The following is a 25,396-nucleotide window of genomic DNA, read 5'->3' as shown; positions in this document are numbered from 1 at the left end:
TAGGAAGAGTATCGTACTCCTGCTTCACTCGAACCTCGTCGATGATTCTCCCACCACAGGAACACCTTCTCGGAATCCCGTATTCTGAATCGCAAGTGTATGAAAGCATGTTGATGTAGTCCTTTTGCCTCTTTGAATGCTTTCTCTCTTCTGAGAGATCCATCTGTAAAACAAATCGAATCTATTTTAGAACATTAAAATCCAAACAATATAATAAACGACCCCTATATCTTACCCTCTTGAGGATTTACAATTATTAAACGAAACCCCCGAATCAATTTAGAACCCTAACTCGAAATCCCTCTATCGATTTGAAATCTCAGAGAAATGAACCCTAAATGAAACGACCATGACAATTTACAGCAATTATTCGAAACCCAGATATCGATTTAGATCCCAAACTCGAAAGCCCCAAATTGATTTGAAATCCGAGAAAACGGTTTCGAGTTTCGACCACAAAATCGACCCAATTCAACCCTCAATCTACTCGATACTCACCTGAGCAAGTGGAGAAGACACTCCGTCGTCGATTAGAACGAGAAAACCTCCGGGAGACGGCGTCGCACGAGAAATCGCCACTCACAACGAAACCCTAGCTTTTTGGTCGAGAAGAGCAAATGAGTCGAGACACGGAGAAGCCCAACTTTCCTCCTCCTCTACGCGCTTTCTTCAACAAATCACACACACGACGCGTGGCTTGAACCCACTTCATACGATATCATTCGTAAGGCCCGGTTCATCAAAACGAACCCATTTTTTCTTTTCTTTTATTCATCGGCTCCTTAGAACTCGAGCCCATGAACTTCACTAAAACCCCTGGTAGGCCTACAGAATTTTAAAAACGCTCTAAGACAGTTTTAAGTTATTTATAACGTTCTAGGGCAGTTTCCTCTACTAGCACACTTTATCCTAACAGCTTCTTCCTTTCTTAAACTAACTCGCTAACATCTGACTATCCTAGTTACTAACTAAATGTAATATTAGCAGGAAAACATCAAAACCGCACATCTCACTTCATTCTCAGTGGCCCAGATTATTTCTTATTTTTGTCACAAGACTTATATCTGTCTTATTTCACAACCCTTAGATCTCTTTTATGGTTTATAACATCGACGGTCCAGATCTATAATATTGGAAAAAGTCAATTTCATTTATATATTTAATGGTTAAAATACATGAAAAATAAAGTGTATCTTCTTCCGTTCCCCTTCGCCTTCTTCCTCCTAAATACTCAATTTCTTAGAAAACTGAAATATGCTTCTTAAACTTATTTTTTCAATTTTTTTTTACGAAATCATTTTCTCTATTACACAATCTATCTTTAGAGATATGTGAAGGTGCATCTCCGATGGTGGTGTACAACATCTTTAGTGTACACGAACATGACGTACATAAAACATCTCAAGTGTACAACACGCTACATAACAAGAAAACAATCATCCAAAACCAAGTTTCTTTCTTTATAAATTCGTAAATGTCTAATTGAATGTTGCACCATGGTAAAATGTACATGTCAATATTGGTAAACAAACATGTAGATATGTTCATTATTGAGCTACTTTTAATATTTCAAGATGTAATGTATTTCAAAATGTTTTCTACATTTGTAATTTTTTGAAATATGTCCACCTTACATAATTTTGTGTACACTATCATCAAAGTGTACACTATCCATTAGACTGTACATGTATACACGAAATAATTTTCTCTATTACACGATCTATCTTTTTAGATATGTGAAGGTGCATCTCCGATGGTGGTGTACATCATCTTTGGTGTACACGAACATGATGTACATACAACACGAAGATGATGTACATAAAACATCTCAAGTGTACAACACGCTAGATAACAAGAAAACAACCATCCAAAACCAAGTTTCTTTCTTTATAAATTCGTAAATATCTAATTGAATTTTGCACCATGGTAAAATGTACATGTCAATATTGGTAAACAAACATGTAGATATGTTCATTATTGAACAACTTTAATATGAAGAATTCATGAGGGTGTATAATATGTTAGGAAGAAAGGTTGAACGCCCTTTTGTACATGTGAATATGTAAACCAATGTACAGCTAGTTCGCACACACACTTTTGTACATGTGGATATGTAAAACGATGTACACATATATATCATTACAACATTGTATATGTGGAAATTTTAAATGAGATTTATATTTTTACTAGTCTATAATCTTCTCATCTCTGCATCAACCAAATTAAATTGGATAAATTTGCAAGTTTCAAAATGTGTACAACCATATTATGCTCACGTGGAGACACAAAAGTTACTATCATGTACAATGATTCACTTGTATAATAGTGTCCATGTGTACACCGATGCATAGACACCCACATGTAAGACCAATTTTTTTTTTTTTTTTGAGCAAGAATAAAAAACGACACGACATGTGTGTACACTTTGTGACATGTACACATGTAGAAACTTGAACAAATTAGAAGTTTAAGTCAAATTGGACATGTTATTTTGTGTACATTTTGTTCCACAACGCTTAGTACATTGTCACCTAATTAAATATTCAAAATACCAAACAAATATTTCCCAAAAAATTTAATTGTGCAATCTGGACCTAGTGAATGTTCTGATTTTGCAACATTGGTCCGTGCCGTTTTGTTTTATTTTAAAAATTTGGCAATCCGGACCTAATGAATGTAGATTTTATAACAAAAAGAAACATAGAAATTGTATAATCATTTTGCTTCGGTGTCCACAAACCTAGGTTGTACACATGTACATTAAATTCGTATTTTGTCCACAATTATGATTTTTTAATGAGTGGCAATTTTGCAGAGAGAGAAATTAATATTAAAACTGTGGGACCTATTTAGTTTCAAGAATGAGCTTAGTTAGGAAAGATTTACACTCTAGGACACTTTTTCTATTTTTATTTACACTCTAGGACACTTTGTTATACAGAGGTACTTTCCTTGCCAACTAGTGTTACTCCTTAACTAACTCCTTCCTTTCTCGTTAGTTACCAAAAACAAGTTACCTTCCTATTTTGTTATTAGTTGCATTTTGAGCGGGCTTTTTGTCCTAGCCATTGATCCCATTATAACACTAACGGCTGAGATTTCATTTCCCAGATCTGGATAAGACATGTACTACCATTTAACCACAACCATCCGATTAAACTCCCATCCTACGGCTCAGATCTTTTATAGTGAAAAACTTTCTTTGTCCCCCCATGTTTTTGAGTTTTGCTCTTCCTTGTTCTATGTTCATTAGGTTAGGATAATATTTGCTAATTATCCATCGAAAGTCAGAGGACCCGAGACTCAACCCTCATTATTGGTATCTAAACCGAGGTTTGCTAACTAATCTATGTTTAACGACTTGTTTTACTGCAACTGTCTGAAACTCGCTTTGATTAACATCTCTGTTTCGCTTTCTAGGTTTATCCATGGCGGACCAGTGTATGGTTATCGCCGGCGACTGGAAGACATCTGATGACAGCAGCTGGACATTCACTATCGACAAACACCACATGTCCAGGATCGTCCCCCTTTCTCCCACGATGACCTTGCTTGAACTGCAAAGCAATGTGCTGAAGGAGTTTTATCCTAACTAACTGCCCCCATCTACTTCACTGAGCTATTGGCCGCCTAACACTAAGGAGCTTGCCACCGGAATCTCAACACCACCTGTCATGCTCACCCACGACGGGTATGTCTTGTATTTCTATCGTCATTTTGAAGCACACATGGGAATGAATCTGTTTGATTATCATGTACATTTAGGGTTATGTACATGTGGATATATAATTTTTGTGTACATGTGGATACGAAATTCTGGTGCACATACATATATTGTAGTTTTTTGTTTTTTTTTCTTTATGTGTTCTGAGATGAATTGCTTCATAGATTTCAAGGTTTTTTAACTTATTGTTGCACACAACACGTATATATGTAGATGAGACTGAGAAAGATTTTAAGTCAAGAAATGCATCGATGATGCAATTCGTGCACATGTAGATACCGAAATCTGGTGCACATGTGGACATGTGTACGTATTTTCAAAGTGCATACACTTGTTCAGTTATTGATCAATGTTCCTTAGTTTTGTTTGTTTGTCAGGTTTGGACTTTATTGCCCGCAAAGCAACATCAAAGTATGTACATTGTGATTATTTTGATCACTTGAGAGCTATAAAGGGTAGATGAGTCTTCCAAAATCGATTTATTGATTTTCAGATCCAGTCAACTGTCTTTTTGATCCAGAATCATCTTGTTTCATAATTAGTTTATGGTTTCATCTGATATTTTGTAACATTTCCAGAACATGGAACTTAATATAATATTTATGTGTACATCAACTTTATATGATATCCATGTCTACACCACTTTTTATGATGTCTATGTTGTACATGTGTGTTGTGTACATCAATTTTATATGATATCCATGTGTACATCAATTTTATACAATTTCCAGATGTACATCATTCATTTATAAAGATCCATTACTAAAATACATAAGGTTATATAAACGAGTGTTGTGAAAATGAAAACAAAAAGATTAATAAAGTAAAATCAACATGCATATAATTTTGTGATTCAAGGAAATGAAGATTTATGACTCTTGTTCATGAACAAACAACCATCTATATCCTCAAGATAAAACCATGAACCTAGCCATCCTCCTTGTCCTTTCCATACTCCATCATACATCAGACTAGCAAAGCTGACTGCAAGCCTGCAGCCATTGAAACACGGTAAACCAAAACGAAATCAATACACACCTCCACTAAAAACCATACATACATATAACTAGGTCATTACTTGTACATATGCACACTTACGTTCCTAATGTACACATGTACATCACATGTTATGTGTGCAACTTTAAGCGTGTGTACAGGTGTACAACTAGTTACCTGAGGATCATGCTCATCATCTAGCACCTCCGCCGAGAAAGTACACCTCCTCACCGGTAACTTAAAAAATATGTCCAAAGCAAGAACCCAACAGCCTCTCCATCACGCCGGTCCCTTCTAGCACATCCCTCACCAACAATAGGTACTCCAGCGACGAATAACAGTTATTCCTCCGGGAATCAGTCGGTCGGAAACAGACACTTCTGTAACCTTTCATTCACCGATTCCTCCTCCGTTGGCGCCACCTCTGTAACACGCCCACACAGTTATCAAGTTCAAGCCACGCTTTCGCACAAACATTAAAACTGACCAAAATTGGAAAAGAAAAAACTCACTGGCGACTATCTATTTTCCTGCTGGTTTTCTCTTCGCCGTCATTATCGATTTCGCCTGAATCCACCGTTTAATCCTCCGAACCTGTGTACACAAATTATACTGTACACAAATTCGTTGTTCCACTGTACACAGTTTGTTGTGTACACGCGTACACACAACAACAATCATGCACTTTGAAGAAACATGCTCAATTCAAGCTTCTTACAAAAGAAACAGGCTTCGTTTGATCATCCACCTCATACCCTGGTTCAAACTCGCCGCATGGCAGGCCTGTAACATGCCCAAATTCAGACAGCGAGAACCATGTCGGCCCCTCGCCAAACACTGGCCACATCTCGAACCGTTTCTTCGTAACCAACTGTCTACAAAGCAGTCCATGTACCAGTTTCGCCCAGAACGCACACCTCCTCACGGGGAGCCTGAATAGCGGCCCAAAGCATGACCCCAACAACCTCTCCATCTCTACGGATCCATCCAACACATCCCTCACCAGAAGCAAGAACTCCAATGACGAGTAGCAGTTGTTCCTGTTGCTAGGATATCGGTCGGTGGCGAATAGACGTGTCGGCAGCCGCGCATTAACAACCCCCCCCCCTCCGCCGTCGCCGTCGCCGTCCCGATTAGACGCATTATCATTGGGTTAGTCGTTATCCGGTAAAGATCCAAATGAACTATCAATCTAACACGAACAAGAGCTCACCGTCGTCTATGCCTTTGCCACACCGCTTACGCTTGATCGTCATAGCCTTTTGTTCTCCGTCGATTTACGCTGTTGTCTCTTCTCCGTCGCTCGTCGCCGGCAAACCCGCAAGTGGAAAGTAAAATTAGGTTTACAGATTTTGGGCAGTTGAATCGAAACTTTACAGTTTTACCTTTTCACGGACCCAATCTCAGAAAATACACCCAAAAAATTATGCCCTAGGATTCCACCAATCAGCTTCCATAGGTTTTGAATTTTAAACCACCGAACCAGAAACAATTGGTCTATTACCAAAATGTCCACGCCTGGTTTACCTTTTTTAAGGATAAAAGAGACTTTAACCAACATAAAATGTTCTAGTAGCAACTTCTGCTCTGCAGTGTAATAAAAAGTCATAATGTGTCTATATATGAAAATAACTCCTTAGTTAGCTTCTAGTTGCAAAAAACTGTCATAGGAACAATAACTGCCTTATAATGTAATAAAAACTTATAAACTGTCCTATAGTATAAATCACTGCCCTATAACGTAACAATCTAATTTAATTAATTTATTTTTTTTTTATTTTTTTTTTTATTATCATAATAAATAATAATTTTATTATTATTATTGTTTCTTTTACGATGGAGGGGCGCGAGAGAGCTCACTAATGGAGGTTGGAGAGACAAGAAACGTGACTGCGTCTGAAATTATGCTGTTGGTACAGTCTGATAAACTTTTACTGCCACAAACTTTTCTGATACCATATGTATTGGGATAAGGGCCAATCACGTATTTACATCCATATTTTACTTTGGTTCATTTTTTTTGTTCACAGTTTCTTCCAAGTGGATATGATCAAAATAGGTTCAAGTTTATTTTTGTGACTTAGTAGAGAGTCAAGTAGCAAAGAAATATTGTTTGAAGACGTGAAGTAAGCAACGAGAACTAAAATAAGGTCATTGTGACAACAGCTACTTTGCATGAGTTTACATCTGGAATTGACGTATTGGAATCCAGTTTAATATTATCTTTCAAAACTTAAGTTTCCAATATTACAAAAGAAACTTCACTTAAACAGCAGACAAATTAGATAATATTATCGGAAGTATATAAACTTTTTTTATTACTAGTATGTTTAGTTTTTTTATACCCAACGCCTTTCTAACTACGTTATGACAAATATCATTATTTTTTAGTGCCATTAGAAAAAAAAATCCGGCGCCACGTAGAAAATTGCTGCTGCATATTAATTAACTCAATCGTAAAATGATACGGTGGTATTGACGGCTGAAGTAATATAATTGCGGCTGATTTACACATACAAATAAGCCAAAAAATACTGCAGAGTTACCAAAAATGACTGATTTATGAACAACTGACCGACAATGATGAAACATATTTTTGGCAAGCCTAATGCTAAGCATATTTGACTGATCTGTGGAATGAAACCAAACCGAGTTATAGGTGGAGTATCTCTTATCACCTAGTTGAAAAAAAAAAAAATATATATATATATATATATAAAAAAAAATTTAATAAATTTTGAATTTTTGTTTGTTCTTCTTAAAATATGTTAAATTGAGAAAATTCAGTTTTTAATAAACCTAATGAACCGATAAATAATTTTTTAATCATTTGACTATCATAATATATATTATAATATATGGTAAAATGTATATATTTATACAGAATATGATACATAAGTTAATGTAAAAATATAAATTCGTAAGTATATTTATCTTGTTTTATTAATTATATATATATATATATATTAATTTAATTGTGATATATGAGTTATTAGTTATTAATATATTTAATATTCTTTCGAAAATAAATAATTACATAGAAAGTTTACATTAATATGATACATGAATCAAAAGTCATTACCATATTTAAAAAAAAATTGTACATGTTATAATTAATAAGATTACTATCTCATATGTTTTCAAAAACATGTCATCTTTTTGTAGAAATTCAATGCGGTGATGATACACATATACAGATCACTTTACGAATAAAGTTTAGAAGATTCTCTCACAAAAACACTAAAATAATGTATTTTCATAAAAATAGTACACTACAAGCATGATTAATAGAGAATTCTTAGAGTGGAGTTCTTAACGGAATATAAGAAATGAGTTCTTAGAATGAGATTTTTAGCAGAATATAAAAAACTATCTATTAACTTTTAACTAAAAAAAGCTAAAAACCGATCCTAAAAACCTCCTATTAACCATGCTCTAAGAGGAAGACCAGGACAGGTTTTATGAAAGACAGAAAAAATGTTTCACCATTTCCGACATTAGTAGAGTTTGACCATGTAAAACAAAATCATGAAGAGAAAGATTTGACCATTTCCGACGTTACAAAACCAGTACATAATTTCCAAGCAAAAAAACAAATATTTGATAAACCAAAACAAGGGATAATCCATCTCATCGGTGTAACTGTTACTAGTCTCATGCCAAGGAATCCAGATCAAGTATCATCCGCAACTCACGGGATAATGCTTTTGCAGAAATGCGTATAGGGAAAACCAATGAACCTCTTCTACGAAGTGGAGAGAACACAAGTTTCCTCCTACCCACGCCCATCATCATCCTCACTATCGTCGCTGTCGTCACTGTAAATGTAATATATGTGAGTCCATCCGAACTTTATCCACAACAAGAAAGGTCCAGGCATCAAAGGCATGCAAGCATTAATTATGGTTTTTAAAAAAATCTACGTTTATAGATTTCATCATTCTATGAAGGACTGAAGGATAAGCCATATCTTGAATCGTTTATGGCAGATGCATGACTAAAATGTGATAAAGTACCTTTGTTCAGGCAACTTGGATAACCGTCGGGCATCCAATCCTGTGATATATTTTTGAGCTGCTTGAACATTTTCTGCGCCTGGAGAGGTCAACAAAAGTAAATTAGTAACAGAAACATGCATATGCACTCAAACTGTGTCGGCATAAATGGTTGGAACTCAAAACTGAGAAGTGTCCAGAGATATGTTATCCAGATTCAATACCCTTTGTTAACTGGAACACGTGCATAGCACATCTTTCGGCAGCAAGTCTCACTGGTGTGCTTCCATCCTTCAAACATTCAGCAAGCGGAGGGCCTATAACACTGACATTGGCAATAGTTGCTGCCGGGTTATTCTGTAAAAAGAAAGACACGTCTTACGTTACCGCCTTACGTAATCAACTCAAAACGACTACTAGAATCAACTCAAAACGACTACTAGAATCTTATTACTTACTTTTGCAAAAGCTTTAAGTGAAGAGAGAGCTCTTCTTCGGACCTCGCTCGAATCATCATGCAAAGCTGAGACTATCGATGAAAGGATATCGATAACCACTCTTCCAGTGCTGGAAGGCTCCATTGCAAGTTGATGTAGCAAAAGCCTTCCCAAGGCCTTTGTCGAGGTTTCACGTAATGGAAACTATTTAAAAGAAGATGTCAGAAAAAGTTATACAGATAACCAGGGAAAACTTATGTCTCGCAAAGGGTACCTTCTCGTCTTTCAAAGAGATCTTAAGAGAATTTAACACTGCGGAAAAGAGTGAAGATGTCATAATGGTCGCAGGGTTGTGCTTCAGCAAGGATGCAATACAGAGAACTGAGCCATGCCTAGAGCTCCATTTTGGTGAAGTAGATAAAGAAATGATTTCCTGAAGCAGAACACTGACTTGTGCAGCTTCTAGGTACTGCAAAAATACAACAGTAAGAAGCTTAGGCTTCATCAAAAGTACAATTATCACATAACTACTGCAAAAATACAATAGCAAGAAGCTTGGGCTTCATCAAAGCATAGTACAATTATCACATAACTAAAAACAAAAAGTTCCGTTGGCATGTAAGAACCCCCTACCTGTGATAAGACACCCAGCATGCTTGTGGCAAAAATTCGAACTTGGTCATCATCATTGTGCATTAGTTCCTTAATGAGATCAAAAATGCGTATTCTAACAGCAGGCCCAATGCTCTTCCCAGCATGTTTTATTACACCTCTCATAGCAGATAGAATGGCCTCACGTACCCCAGAATCTGCAGCCTGATACACATAACAGATTTCAGAAACTAACAACTAGATCTATAAATTACTGAAATTATGCATCTGTTGCTAAGAGATGCAAAAATTACCACGAAACTAGTCGTCAAGTCACCAACTAATGGGTCAATCCTCGTGCTTAATGCACTAAGCTTCCCCAAGGCAAGCGCAGCACTAGAACGGATGGTCCTGCAGTGTGAAAGTAGACGAGAATACGATGATGAGAAATGAACAATACAACTCCATTTTCTAGAGAACACATTCCACAGACCGGACTAAATCCGAACTGTTACCGAGATAGCTGTTTCCTCTCACTACATATTTATAAACTTAAACTTTCACTCAAGTTGAGATAGACTAACCTTGTAGAGTCTTGTAGACACTTGACAAATGTTGTTTGAAGTTGAGGGAGGAACGGCTTAAGCGCCATCCCACCCCTTTGTATTAGAATGATTAATGTAGCCAAGATAGCGCTCTTGACCTGCCATGGAAACCGATCTCCTATGATCCGAATAAGAGGCCTGAAATAACAATAAATGTAAATCTTAGTTCAACAGACAGTTCCATACCTTGTAACATTTTAATGGTATTTTTTCAGTGAAACTTTGAACATAATTAATCCAAATAAAAGCTTTAATACCAAACCAAAGTAAGAAATACTGCTTTTCGATTTGTAGCAGAAGAAGTAGCGAAACAAAGGAATTAAGATTCACACACTGCATACCCTGTTATCGGTATGACGAACTCCTTCAATGCTTCCTCGCTAGTAACTTCAATAAGTTCACCAAGACCAAGGGCAGCTTGCTCTCTTAACTCGGCTGATCCACTAATTAGACCCTGGAAGTCATAGCAAAAGGATTATACTAAGTATTATCTCGACTTCGGTAAGAAAAATTCCAAATGCGAGATAAGCTCAAGCCACCCAAAAACCAATGCTTATACACAATATAAAGATCTGATTTAAGTTTGCCTTGGCACTAGAAAAGTAAGATTTACAGAATACCTGTAAAAATACTGGAAGTAATGGCTTAAGGGATTTAGGAAGGCATAAACCCGAAATAACAACATATCCTCCCTGCAATTCAAGTAACACAGAAAACATCACTCATCTGTAATATAATCGCTTATTAATCTCTGTTATAGTGACATTCTTTGAAATATAGCACAAAGCTGACCTTCCGCTTTCTGCGCTCTTTGTCCCTAGCTGTAGATACAGCATCACGTACAAGTTTTATATATGAAGGAAGTACTTCTTTTGGAACTGAACCAATAACCCTAGCCAAGGCTTCCCAGGAAACCTGTTTAAAGGAGAGCAAGTTAGACAAGACATGCTCACTTTAACTCTTTCCGTTTGTGGAAAACTAGCCTACCGCAACAGTTGTTGAATCAGAATCACTGAGCATAACAATCAAGGTAGATATCATGTTTGGAGCTTCATCAACCAAGTAAAGCTTGCTACTCTTGAAGAAGTAACCAATCAGATAGGAGGAACTTCTTCTTATTGATGCCTGAAAACAAACAATTTTAACAACTTAATTACTTGCATGCCAAAGTAATATACTTAATTAAAAGAGCTAACAAACAAACCTGACTATCAGACACTCCTTTGAGAAGTTCTGATAATAGAGTTTCAACTCCTTCTTCGTCGATCACAAGAACCACCCTCTGTGCTGCCTCTTGTGCCAATTCTTGTACTTCCTGCGACAAGAAATATGACCATAAGCTCAAATAAAAAGATAAGAATTGCATTCATACAAATTTGAGTGGTGACAATCTTATTCTTTACCTTATTTTCATCTCCCATTGCAGAGAGCAAAGCAGGAAGTATGGTCCCGAGATGAGTGTTAAAACCAGCACCCGCAACTTCGGCTAAGGCTCCAATAGCATGTGCATTTAAGGCACTAGACATATCATTTTTTAATGTTTGAGACAGCAAAAGAGTAACTCATTATGCTTGATGATGAATATTTACAGAAGTAGACAAAAAGGAACACATACGAGAGAGGTAGATGAACAAGCTTGGGCAAGATATGTGGAAGAACAGCAGCTGTCCTAACACTGATATTCCAAAAGTCAATTAGCAAACCAGAAAACCTTGAACGGGAAACGGGAACAAGAGCCCGAGGAACAAGTAAAAGAAAACCTTATTATTTGTTTAAGCCCGTCCAGGGCAGTATTAGACATTTCATCATCTTCTAATGCTTCCAGAAGAGTTGGGATAATCTCATCCATTGCTTGCAATCCAGCGCTCTACATTTCAAAGCAGACAAAAAATAAATATAATATAAATGGAAGAACAATCTTATAAGCAACAGAATTCAGTACAGGTACCTTGTACAGAGTGCTGAATGCTAGTCCAGCAGATTCACGAACCTCAAGAGAACTGTAGACAAAAGTTATAGATATTCAGAATGTTAAATCTTTCAATAGAATAAAGAAACATACTGAATCAGAAGCTGATGCATTCATTCAATTCATCAAACCACTCTTTCTAGGTGTGCTTTAGGAAGAATAAAACAAACCTATCACAAAGTGCTGTCCGAATCGTGGGGATGAGCTGATCCATGAAACTCAGCAACTGACTCCTCCCAGCACTTGCCATCACTTCATTCAGGCCAATGCATACTCCCTGTCAATCATGTATTACAATATCAAGCCAACGTGTTAAGAGATGAATGACATGTGCCTGATATGTCTGCAAATGCTTAACATCAGTTAGTCAATCTTAAAACATGTAAACATCACATGGACATAAAATCATGAATCAGGTCTCAAATTCATTGAACATAAATAAACCAGTAGTACCTAATTTAAGAGATTAAACAAATAAATGTCAGTGACTAGACATAGCAACGATGTCAGCTCTACTATGATAAAAATAAAACGGACAAAATCACTTCATGGTTAGCAAGATCATAACTATAATATCTAAAATAGTTCATTGAGAAAAAAAGCACAAAAAGTTTATTGGTTCGGCATTAAGCTTACTTGTCGTTTGTCAACATCCGGATCTTTCAGCCCTGTGGCTAAGATTGGAATGATAAGAGGAAGCACCCTTTCACCAAGCTTCCTGACAAGCTCTCCAAGTGATCTTCCTGCTACCTACACAGTATAATAGACAGACAACCACAGTTTAAAAATACAGGGAAAGAGAGAGAAAAAAAAAAAAGTAGGATCCAAACCTGCCGCCTCTCAGAGGATGGTGATGCTAAAGACGATATTAATGTACTCATCAAGATTGGCATTATTTCCTTCAATGTTTTTGGTGTATTTGCGACGATGGTTTTCCATACATGTAGTGCCGCCTGGAAAAAGCAGACATTTTAGTTTTCATCTCACAAGTGAGTTACGTACATATAAACAAAACACGTAGATGAACAAGTAATAACGTTACCTGACGAACAGACAAACTAACATCAGTCCGGACCATATATAAGGCAGCAAGAACTTCATTGCGCTTGTCCATTCCTAAAATATCAATAATTGCTCGACCCTGCGCTTCAGTACTTGCACCTTCATCATCACTTCCACCCTCCAGCAGAGCTTTACCCGAAGTACCAGCAACCTAGCATCAAAGCTCCAAATATCAGTACTGCTGAAGATAATTGTAAATTATTTCACACTCTTAGAACTTGTACATTACACACAGAAAACAAGGCACTGCAACATCTATAACAGGCTATGAGGATAACAACGGTTACCAAGTAAGTACTGGGCTACAGGTTGTGGATGGTATTAAACAACAAGAAAAACACAAGAGAAAATATATGAACCTTGAACAATAGATCTCCAAGCAGTTCAACGGAACTTTGACGGATTCGCCAATTGTCATTAAAAATACCATCCTCCACAGCTGGAAGAAGAAGAGGCAGAGACCTGTATAACAAATGATGCAAATTCAGACCTGAGATGTTGAATAATAAAAAAAGCTTCTCTATAGACCAACAATCAATTAAAATATAATTTATCAACTGAATCTTTCATGGGCTACTCCAGTTTATAATTTCCAACTGATCCAAGAGGAAAAATAGAGTAACAAAATTAAAGGAACTAGTCAAATGAGTAGAAAATATAATCAATCAAGGATCATGGTAAGTCAACATTACATAATCTAGTTAACCATGCAACCAAGAGATAAAAAAGAAACAGATGGTGAAAATTCGTACGTTATTGCATGGTGCTCCACCAGTACATGGCCAGCCCCCAGGGCTGCATCACGAACAGATTCATTCTCATCGGCAAGACCTAAAGTATTAGGGCACCATCAGTTTTCATAAGTCAAACCCTAGTCTAGAAGTTAAAAGTCTGCTAAAAGTGATAGGTTCACCATCCAGAATGGCTGGTAACACAAGCTGCAAGTAGTTTTGGAATTGAGCACCCAAGGACCTTGGTAAGAACTGCAATTAACAAGCGAAAGCTTTTAGAAAAATCTTACGACAGTGAAGTTTGAGGAATATCTGTGACAGAGTTCACCTTGAAAAGCGTAAGGTAACCATCCCGGACTGATGCTTTTTGATGAGAACAATGACGAATGAGATCAGGAAGTACATTTTCAAAGTACTCTGTCCCAAGAGCTGCTAAAACCTGAAGAGAAACATAAGGAAAATGAATGATAACATATGCAACTATAATTAGTCAGAAACAATTGTTAGCAGAAGCTGAGATCACCGATTTTGCAACCTGATCTATTTCCAAATATGCTATACACCATATCAATTTCGGATGTACTTAATAACGACATTATACGTTGGTACCATATTGATCGAAGACGAGCATAAATATATACAGAGACGTCTCCATAAAATTGAATAATAAAATTCTAATTCTCATGTACTGGAAAAGTGCTAAAGCTAACAGATAATGTAGTGAATTTACACGACATCAAACTAGGTGTTTTGACGTAAGGAAACAAAGCAACCAAAAACACATCTTACTCTACATACCTCACTTAAACCCTGAGCAGCTCCAGATCTTTCAACATTGCTTGTATCAGATTTTAGAGTCTCGAATAGCCATGGAACAAGATCTGGGAAATTGTCCTCTCCCATTCCTCTGATAAGTGACCCGACAGCCCTTGCTGCCACAGAACGTACCTCGGGAATTGGATCCACAAGAACCTGACAACTCCAGTGTTCAAACGAATATAAAAACGTATGTAAGAGAGAACTCATTATTTTGGTAAGAACGGAAAATTACCTTTTTAACCTCGGGAAGCAGCAATCCTATGTAAGGAATCATATCCTTTGGCTCTGTCACCAAAGAACACATATTACCAACAATTTGGGAAGCTTTCTTTTTCGTTTCAGAACTCCTTTCTCTTAATCCTCTATGGACTATTGGTACCAATAGTGCAAGTGAAGGGGCATCAACAGAATTTACAAATGTTGTCTGGAACAAGAGAAGAGAGAGTGAGAAGAAAAAAGCAAAAGAAGAGAAATACAATCACAAGAGAAATATAGAATCCTTACTTGAAGAAGGATGTCGAGAGAATGTCGTGTGTACTCATTCGGATCTGTTAAGGCCAATAGAAGAGTGGGGACAAGAGAGGATATCTCTGGGTTCTTTATGACGCTTCCAACCTAAGAATAATTGTTGAGAAGACTCCAGTCAGTAAAGTCTACGAAATATGGAATATGTTCTGTTATATCAGTCCAACCTGCTGAAGTGCCAGCTGCCCAGCTGACTGAACTTTTGGATGTGTATCCGTCAAAACCTGTACAATTTTATGTCATGGAATCAGATAATATCAAATAACCTACGGAACGAAATTCTCTCCCAGGATGTGAAAAGCCCCAAATTGGTCAGAGGAAACCAAAAGTAAGGGTATCAATTACGAAGCAACTGAAAACTACATGCATTACACACCTCTGTAAGTTTTGGCACAACCCTAGGAAGGCATTGAGACAGTTGCTGAGGATTACAAAATGCCATAGCTCCGAGGAGCTGTACACTGCTTTGCTTTGTTCTCCATGCTTTATCTTCAAGACCCTATCAAAAACAACGAAATAAGCAGAAACGTACACTTCATGCAAGACCAAAGAATAAATGCAACGAGTAATAGCAGCTTTACTAACCAAACCTTATTACTAAGGTGCAACATTAAAACAGAATAGAACTATAAGAAAAGGGAGGGATAATCAAAATGCAATCATACAAGCATCAGTAAATTTTCCATCTATTTAATTCCACCAAAACCATAAAAACGAAAAAGAAAATAGCACTATCACATACTTTATACAATAAAAACGATGATCATAAGCAGAGCACATGTCAATGCACAAAACCTTAGTTATATAACACTAAACTTAAAGATCTTTAGAATACTATAAACTATCACCTTGAGTAGAGAAGGAAGGACAAGTTTCACACCATATGCGGATAGATGAGACATCATAGCTCGAGCTGCGCATTCTGCTGCTTCACGAACAGCCCCAACTTGGTCAGAGAACGACACCAGAAGCAAGGGTAACATCTTGATCACATACCTTAATCAAAAGAATCAAATATGAGATTATTAGCAAGTTGCAACATTAGCTTTTAACATGTTGATCACTAGAGATTTCACTTACGGTTCAAATAATTTTCCAAGCTTCTCGCAGAGACATTCAAATGCAAGTAGTGCTCCTTCACGCCGTTTTGCAAGATTTCTGCAGCCAAAACACAAAGGGCTTAGCGGATGTGAAGAAAGGTTTGCATATTATCCCTACATATGATAAAAAAAAAAATATAGCACTACAAGAAAAACGACAGCAGTTAAATACGCCACTACGGTGGAATATTGACCTACAAGGGATGCTTTTCGTGTAAATATAATCTGATTATCTATGTGATGTATTACATAAGATAACCAAAAAAGGCAGCAGTTACTAGATATTATACAAAATATATGATAACTACATATGGAACAAAAATACAGCATTAAACAAAAACAAAAACAAAAAGCACAGTTAAATAACCCACTACAATGGTTCATGCAAATTTCCTATGATGTATTCCTACTGATAATAACCAGTGGAGCTAATTCATGAGAAGGGACTTTTGACTCTGACAGCTAAAAGACCAAAGCAAAATAAGAAAAACGTGAATAGATTCACAGCCAAAATGAACGACAAAAGAAGCACATAAACAATAAATTTAAAATACCATCTATAAATATGAAATAAAAAAGGATGCAAATAGGATGCAGACAGAAGCACCTGTCGATAAGAGCTTCTTGCAAAGTGACTACAAGACCATATTGCTTCAAGCTAGAAATTCCAAAGCCCATAACCACTCCCGCAAGACCAAAGGCCGCTCCTCTTCGCTCACCATATTTATCACTCTTCATTAGCTTATCCAAGAGCCTCGAAAAAAGGGCAGGGGAATCCTCCTAACAAAAAATGAGAGATACACGATGACAGGCCATAAAATTTCTTCAAGCCAACTAATAAGAAACAACGTAATCGCAAAAACATACTTTCTTTGATTGCACAAGTGGAGAAAGGCATGTTGAGACTGCACGCTGAACAGATTCTGAAGGTGTATCTAACACCTCCAACAGCTTTTCCACGACAGTAAGGACTTTAGGATCATCCTGTAATCATTAGTGAGCATATAAGATAGAGAAGAAAATCATGTGCATTATGACAAGATTTACACGAACGGTAGAGTTATCACTTTTGCTAAGTGCTTTGCCAATGCTCCAGTGAATATAACAACACCCTCACGAACCAGATCATATGCCTCTTCATCTGATGCCTGCATGATAAGAGATTAGATGACGCTCAGAAGCTATTTGTAATCATCATGAAACAAACGATGTACCAGCTTTAAGTTGCTTGTAGAACAGACCTTCTTATTTAAATAATTCTCGAAGATGGGGAACAACAATGAAACGTTTTCTTTGCCATGCTTATCAATAATCATAATACCAGCATTGATCATCCTTCCACGAACATCGGGGTTGGGATCAGCCTGCATTTGGGGAAAAAATACAAAGTTCTTATAACGCTTTGAATAGAAGTCAAAAGCTAGCTATAGTTTCAAAAACAACGTAAGTAGTGAGTTATTTCAATTCAGAAGCATTTATCTGACAGGGTGAGAAGAAAATACCAGAGCCCGGGATATCAAAAAGGTCATAACAGCAGGAAGGTCCTTTGTTGTCAAGACATCGGCAGCAGATTGCAGTGCTAAGGCAATTCCTTGCCTGCCTATCCAACCAGCATGGATGACATCCTCACCAGACGTAGTAGCATCACGAATGTACAGGGAAAATAAAGTAGAAAGTGATAGCTGCAAAAATAATTAATTTTTAAAAACCTTTCTTATTGTCACATGAAGTAATGATTCAAGAAATGTTGTAACCTGGATTGACGTCGGACTTTCATGCAGTGCAGCAGCCAATGCTTCTGCTGCAGCTAATCGGACATTTAGATTTATATGAGAAAGTGCCTTAAAGATGCCTGAATAATCGGTGCCCAAGTCATAACCATAACGGGCCCAAATATCATCTGCTGTTTCAGCCACTGACTGCAAGCATTAAGATCACAGAGTATCAGATGGTGCAACGACACAATCATCTGAGAGTAAGAATTTTGTTAGCTCCAGCCAAGAACATCAGCTTAGTTGTTAAGACACAAACAAACATTCATATAGATATACGTACAATAGAAAACGAACTTAGTAATAACCAACAGCAAACATAACTAGATATTATATCAAATTATGAATGGTTAACCTTTTCAGGATCATGTACAGCTATCCATATGTTTGTGGCTATATCAACATTTTGGGGAAGGGAGTATTTGGAAACAGCTGGAATGCACTTTACTGCGTTTAAGCAGGCCATTCTGACATGAACATCTTTTGAATATACTCCATAGAGCGCCTGTAAACATGAAATGAAATATAAGTTATAACTCTACAGAACCAGAAATATAACACTATATAACACAGGAAAATAAATACATTTGCGACATCATCTGCTTGCAATCCAAGACATAATTCATTCAGTGCAGGCCCAATTGATGCTTGATACGCAGGAACAACACCTAGCACATGATATAGAACCTGAAAATATTGATCAGATGTTAGGTACTTCAAAAAAAAGTAAAGCTGGCTACATTCAAGACATCACTTGTCACAATAACATGAAAAGATATGAGAACAATTAAATATTCAATAAAAGCTATAATAGTGTAAAAACAGATAGGGCTCAAGTCACTAAACTGATATCATCCGGAGTCTAGGAAGTGGCAGCATTGGATCTAGATGCATGTACAGAATGCGAAGCACATCATCGTGAAGCGTTGTCCGCTTTGATGACAGTAAAATTCGCTCCAGTATCTGACAAGACAAAAAGCCGAGCTCATTCAGTGACAAGAAATACAAGTTAATATATAATGTCAACAGAAATGATAAGAAACAAACCGGGAAGATGAACGTGAAGGTATCTACAGGAAGTGAGCTTGATTTACAAGATACGGACAACCCGTTTACAATCCTCTCAAAAAGACCCTCATATGTTTTCCCAGCCTTGTCAACTGATGGTCGAAAATCAGATGAAGCATCAACTTCATCAATGGCGATCAAACGCAGAGCAGTTGCAATTTCTAGAGCCCAATTACACAGTGGCTGAACTGTACACCTTGCCAGCTTCACCATGTTCTCAAAGGCTGCATCACCTACAATATGAGATCGCAGCAAAGGATCCAAAAACCTGGCCTGAGAAAGAAAAGTTTAAGAGCTTAATCTTAAAATTATGGAAGCGGCATTAGCAGAGGAATGAAATTTAATTGTTTCCAAAATTGTTTCTTCGCTTTGTGGCACTAAGATATGTACTACAACTCTTATGGAACTAAGCACCGAAGCTTTTACATACCAAAGACGGTAACTGACTGTGACAAAACACAGGATTAGCAAGACCCATCTCCCCAAGAGCATGAAGAACCAGCGAAAGATTTTTTTGTATCATGTGAACCTTTTCCCGTATGGAGGCCTCCTCTTTGAGCATCAGTTCACGTGCCTCTTCCTTTGGCGTTTTTCCTTTGTCTGCAAATATTATTTCACTTAAGAATATATGCTGGGGGGCTAATACTAAATAGAATGTTTCAACTATATGTGTACCAGCTTTCTTTGTCAACTTCGTATTGTCCCTTCTACCCGGATTTGCAGCATCCCTACTAGCCAATCCTTTCTTCAGAGACTGATTAGAAATCTACAACAAGTAACAAGAAGGAGATATTACTAGATACAATATGCTAAATGTAGAACGATGTATGAAGTATAAAACACATAACATAGAGTAAACGAATGTAAGTACCGTCTCCGGCTTTGTGTGCTTGGCACCAATCGTTTCAGCAACATAAACACCTTGCTCACTTGAAAGCATTCCCTCAGGGGTCTGGAAGATCTGAATAAAAGCATAAAAATATAAGTAATAACTACTCAAAAGTTGCAGCTGAAAAGTGTAGTACCCATCGCACTCTGTATGAAATGTTACAGTTAGACTTTAGAACTCGGCAAGTGTCTACGAAGAGAGGAAAGAAGTGCTAACTCCATAATGTACTATATAAAGACATACAGCAAAAATGAGAAGACGTACCTTAATGTCAGTCATCGAAAGCATATCATGAGAGAGCCGATCTGGAAGTTCTTGCATATGCTAGACAGATAAATAAAAAAATATCAGCAAACAAACTAAACTTTAGAAATTCGTTCATTAGAAAACAAATTTGATTAAATGCAATACCATCTTAAACACTGTAAATGTGTCCTCTGGGGCCAGAGACATCATTGTGGACAAGGCATATACTGCCGCTTGCTGCTCAGAAGTTCTCGGACTCATTAGTCCCATTGGTCCAAGCAGACGCTGAAACATTTATTAAAATCAATAGTCGATTAATAATGATAAGCAACAAACGAAAACCACAAATCTTGGTGACGTAGAAGTCACTGACAGTCGTGAGATCACCTTGCAAACACTTTGTCCATTGGTAGACAAAAAAGTAGCAACATCAAGACCACAAGTCTTGAGACACTTTTGCAATCTCTGTGTATAACCAAAGGTGAAATCACTATTAAATAGTGCAAATAAAAAAAAATGATTAAGTATTAACAAAACAAAATTAGTAATGTCAAAATTACCTTCCAAACAGCATCTCTTTTTCCAGTACCAACTATGATTGGATGATGTGAGCAAAATATGGCACGATCAATCCATGAGCTGGGAGGTCCAGCAACTGCAGCCGATGAAATAACAATCAAAGCCTTCACTAACACCTCTACAGAAGGGACGAGGGGAGCTTGATGATCCACGGAATTATCTCTGTCACTACAGACGTGTCAAGTTAGTATCTAGAATGAATAAGTCGATATTGGATTTTTGGTCACAACCATTAAAAATGTGAAATGAGTTGTACCTGGTTCTAGAAGAAACGATTTTTTCCTGAGTAAGTGAAAGGAAACCCGAGAAATCGTCTAAAAGGGTCGTGGCAAGCTGTGGAGTTGTGTGAAAGATCTTGGTAACACAATTGTAAGCTGATCTACGGACATTCCAGCTTGAATGGCAGAGTAGAAATAGAAGCAACTGCATAGAAAATGACACCTTAAGTCAAGAACAAGAAGAGAAGGTTACCAAACATGATCTCGCTTAGGTTACCTGTGACAGTGGTTTCACTGAAAATGCTTCCAAGACCCTAAAATTAAGCAGGAGATATGTTTACGACTTATACAAACAGGCAAACAACGAATCTCCAGCATTAGGCAGCACATTTACCTGGAGGAATGTTCCACGAGTAGCACCTCAAGAAGCTCGACACATAAAACACAATCATCACTTGATAGTTTTGAGGCCTTTTAGTTGTTACATACAAAACGAAGAAAAAAGTAAAGTAAAAGTGAGTACCTTGCCATGGCAAGAGCAGATCACAGAATAAGTACCAGAAGTAAATTTATACAGAAAATATTACCATGTTAATTTGCACAAGCGAGGGCTCATGTTGGGATATCAAAGTCCATAACTTCTCCTTCACCATCGTATCCTCTGGAGATAACACGAGGAAAATAAAACGATTAAGCAGAAAGTGACACTGGACCTTCAGATTCTACTGATTAAGAGCAAAGTGACACGTAAGCTCCTAATTTATACCTGCTTTAATGTCACAAGCAGCAATCTTGGAAACGATCAGCAGAGCATACATTCCATCCAGACGTTGTACAGCCTTTGTAAAACCGGTCTTTACAAGTTGAATTAAAGGGGACAGCAAGTCTGATATCTGTAGTATATAGTAAATAGAGTATTTAGTCAAAGAGAGGGTTGAGATTATAAAAGCCAGAAAGGATGCTTGCAAGGAGACCTGGGATATTGTATCAGGGTTTCTGCATATGATCCGTAGACAGCGGAGATGCCCTCGCCTTAGAGCTTCTTTCTCCTTAAGACCGGCGGCGATGAAAGAAACAAAGTTTGGTTGGACTGCATCAGAAGATCGAGACACCCAGGAAGCTAAGGCAGACAAAATTGAAAGTTTTACGTCTTCATTTCCTACAGATAATAACAAGTAATCAGTTAGAAGGCGACAATAAAGGTAGAGAGTTAAACTAAATCCGGAAAAGTTTTGTTCACTTAAAAGTTTTGGATATGAATCATCCAAAAGTTACCTTCGTCCTTGTAGCAGGCTATGAGAAAGCTGCATACTGTCCTAGACAAAGAACCAATATACTTTCCTTCAGGAGCAGTTGCCAGTTCTTGCACTGCAGTCAGCATCCCAATTCTTTGATGTGGAGATTGAAGTCTTCCTTCAGAACCTTCAAGACAGAATCCCGCATTTAATCATATAATATCAGTTAGGATAATAGTCAGCATGCCTATTCGCTATCTATGAGGAATTCAATGAATAACAAGGCTTAAAGACCAACCTCCAATTACAGCTTTAACGGACGCGAACATTGCTTCTATAGTATCAGGATTACTTGATTTTTCACTTAAGCACCTAACCATTGATAAGGCACCAAGACGCCTGTCTTCATCCATATGCCGCGCTTGTGGTAAGATAACTGGTAGCAGTTCCAGGGCATACTTACTTAAATCGATGTTTACACTTGCTAATAGAAGTCCAACTGATTCCAGGACAATTTCGGGGTTGCGTTTCAACATTTTAAGTGCTGCTGGAAGGATGACAGTTTGGAATTCCTCATGTGACAAGCGCAGAAGAAGAGGTTGAAAACATTTACATATGTTTTGTTTCAGCTTTTCTCTAGAATTCAGGACATCTTTAACATAGATATCAACAAATATCGCCTGCAGACCAATGAAAAATAGAAGAGTTACGGGAAAAAAATCATTAGAAAATCAAGTTTTGTTTAAGAAACAAAGCGAAATGGAAAATTAAATTGTAACTATCTTACCTTTGACTGTTCAAACAGAGCAGGAGACGAACAGGTGAACTCGATCAGTAGTCCTAACAGCTCAGGGGTATCCTTATATGGAATCCGAGAATTTTTAAGTTCGTCCATATATGCATTGTAGACAGCTTGTGACTACAAAAAAAAAAAAAAAAAACCGAAAATTCTTCATATATACACAGTTCATGCAACTGATTATTTAATTCAATTTGGCAAAAAAGGCTGACAGTCAAAGGCAGACCTGAGAGAACAAATGGAACATAAATCTCTTACAAGCCCTCCGCATACGGAAAGAGCTCTCCATAACGACCCCAAGTAATGAAGCCTGTGCTGATGCTACCCTAACAAAACCATTCCTGGAAACGGTAGCAAACTGACTTTTCCCCAGAAGAAGACATGACCACGCTAGTAGTCGGTAACAGACGATACTGAAACAAGATTTCAACTCCTTCTCCATAACTTGTACAAGTAGGGCGGCGAAAGCTTTCATAAAGGTAACATTTGCCAAGCCCTTTACAACCAAATCATCTACAGCTTTCCGTGAGGCACGGTCATCATATATAGCCAATGTTTGGAATATTATGTCAACCAAAACAGTTGCAATATCAGACGACATATCTGCAGAGTAAATAATTCAGATCAAATCAGAAACGGCAATATAAATTGGAAAATGGCTTTAGCTGTGGCACATCAACTAGATCAGGATCAAGATCTTTTCCTCAATATACAATATGAGAAGAAATCAAGTTCAATGATTTGAACATGCTTCAAATAACTATTACTCAATGGTCAAAACACGGAACCAATGATAAGATGTTAAATAAATGCTGACCGAAATTCTGGAGAAACTGAGGGATTTCATGACGGAAGATCCGGACCCGGACTAAAGTGGAGCTTGTAGAGACTGAGCCAGCAATGGAGAGTAGACACTCCAAAGGAGTAGCCATTGACTGGAGGAGACAGGTTGCTAGGTCAGACAAACGAACAGAAAGAAAGGTAAGGCTTCTTCTCTGTCGCTCCCTCGCTAACTAGGGTTTTTAGGCAGATGTTGCTAAGCCGCTCGTTTTGACATGAACCTGAAACTACGCTTGTGGGCTTCGATTTAATCTTTCGTTATTCATTCGGCCTTTTCTCAAGTCCATGGATTTGAGTTAAAATCAGATATCTCCTCTTGTGTATTCTTATTTTTGTTGTGAGATCGATAATTTTTTATATATATACCAGTGGTACGGGCGGGTGAGATTACAATAAAATTATTTAATTTTATAAAACACTTGAAAATTGAATGTTTATTTTGAAATTGTTTAATTGTTTTGTATTGACCATTGTATGTGTTGTTATTTCATTTTTTACCTTATACTGTAAATTATGGTGGAGCTTGGTTGTTTTGTCACGTATTGGAGGAATGCGTGCGTTTGTTTCTGTTTGTCGTGCGGTGATGATGTTTTCAGTTGATAGGTTTAATGTGGTGTGATGGGAATGAATGTTTATATAACTTTGTATATGATTTGGTATTTATTGTTTAGCAAAGAACTTATCGATATAGGTTTGTGAAATTTGGCTATGTGAGAGTGATTGTGTATATTCAGTGCGTAGTTATGGGGTTCTGTTTGGGTAGTTACTGAGTTGCGTGAGAGTTTGTGGGATGCAGTCGGCTTGTTTAACCATGGATGTCTTCCATCAACACATGTGTTGTGATATTTGTTGGAGAGGAAAAATTTAGTTATGATCTAAGTTGCTTGCTTAGCAAGATAGCTCATCTTGGGATGGTTGGGGATTGATGGTGAAAGATCCTTTCAAAGCTCGAGCATTGAGTCCAGCATGAGGCATTGTTTTCCTGACATCACTTTGTCGAGGTTTCTTCTTTGCCATTTGGTAATGATCAGAGGAGTTCCTATGCAGCAAAGTAGAGAGCCAAGTATTTAAGAAAATTAACATTTAGGAGTTTCAATCGTTTAGTTGTGAGAGAGTAGGTTTTGAGAATATCTTCAAGCCTCTGTTGTTATTTGAAACATTTTCTCTTATTTGAAACTTTTTTTGTATGGCGATTA

General features: G+C 37.3%; 1 protein-coding gene across 1 annotated transcript; it reads right to left on the bottom strand.

The window, feature by feature from the left end:
* Positions 1–8,185: 8,185 nt before the first annotated feature.
* On the bottom strand, positions 8,186–24,419 carry LOC106326805 (translational activator GCN1). The gene is made up of 60 exons (XM_013764726.1): positions 24,178–24,419; positions 23,587–23,963; positions 23,349–23,480; positions 22,860–23,241; positions 22,602–22,748; positions 22,301–22,485; positions 22,093–22,219; positions 21,914–21,987; positions 21,721–21,797; positions 21,604–21,640; positions 21,365–21,531; positions 21,090–21,276; positions 20,917–20,994; positions 20,695–20,814; positions 20,548–20,607; positions 20,266–20,355; positions 20,070–20,160; positions 19,825–19,994; positions 19,374–19,667; positions 19,173–19,289; positions 18,912–19,013; positions 18,682–18,831; positions 18,309–18,473; positions 18,057–18,236; positions 17,796–17,918; positions 17,622–17,702; positions 17,422–17,538; positions 17,162–17,334; positions 16,535–16,612; positions 16,303–16,450; positions 15,831–15,953; positions 15,622–15,678; positions 15,434–15,544; positions 15,162–15,353; positions 14,909–15,082; positions 14,439–14,549; positions 14,293–14,362; positions 14,132–14,210; positions 13,739–13,841; positions 13,360–13,530; positions 13,148–13,270; positions 12,954–13,067; positions 12,488–12,594; positions 12,297–12,348; positions 12,109–12,215; positions 11,964–12,023; positions 11,752–11,866; positions 11,553–11,663; positions 11,336–11,473; positions 11,141–11,263; positions 10,969–11,040; positions 10,690–10,802; positions 10,328–10,486; positions 10,058–10,154; positions 9,786–9,968; positions 9,427–9,621; positions 9,174–9,356; positions 8,940–9,072; positions 8,737–8,815; positions 8,186–8,538 (listed from the first exon to the last, which is right to left on the bottom strand). The coding sequence occupies exons 1-60, from the start codon at positions 24,290–24,292 to the stop codon at positions 8,496–8,498; spliced, it is 7,842 nt and encodes a 2,613-aa protein (XP_013620180.1). The 5' UTR covers positions 24,293–24,419; the 3' UTR covers positions 8,186–8,495.
* Positions 24,420–25,396: the final 977 nt, after the last annotated feature.

Source organism: Brassica oleracea, chromosome C2, assembly GCF_000695525.1.
Source record: "Brassica oleracea var. oleracea cultivar TO1000 chromosome C2, BOL, whole genome shotgun sequence".
Classification (NCBI taxonomy): domain Eukaryota; kingdom Viridiplantae; phylum Streptophyta; class Magnoliopsida; order Brassicales; family Brassicaceae; genus Brassica; species Brassica oleracea.
This window is presented reverse-complemented; position numbering and strand designations above follow the sequence as displayed.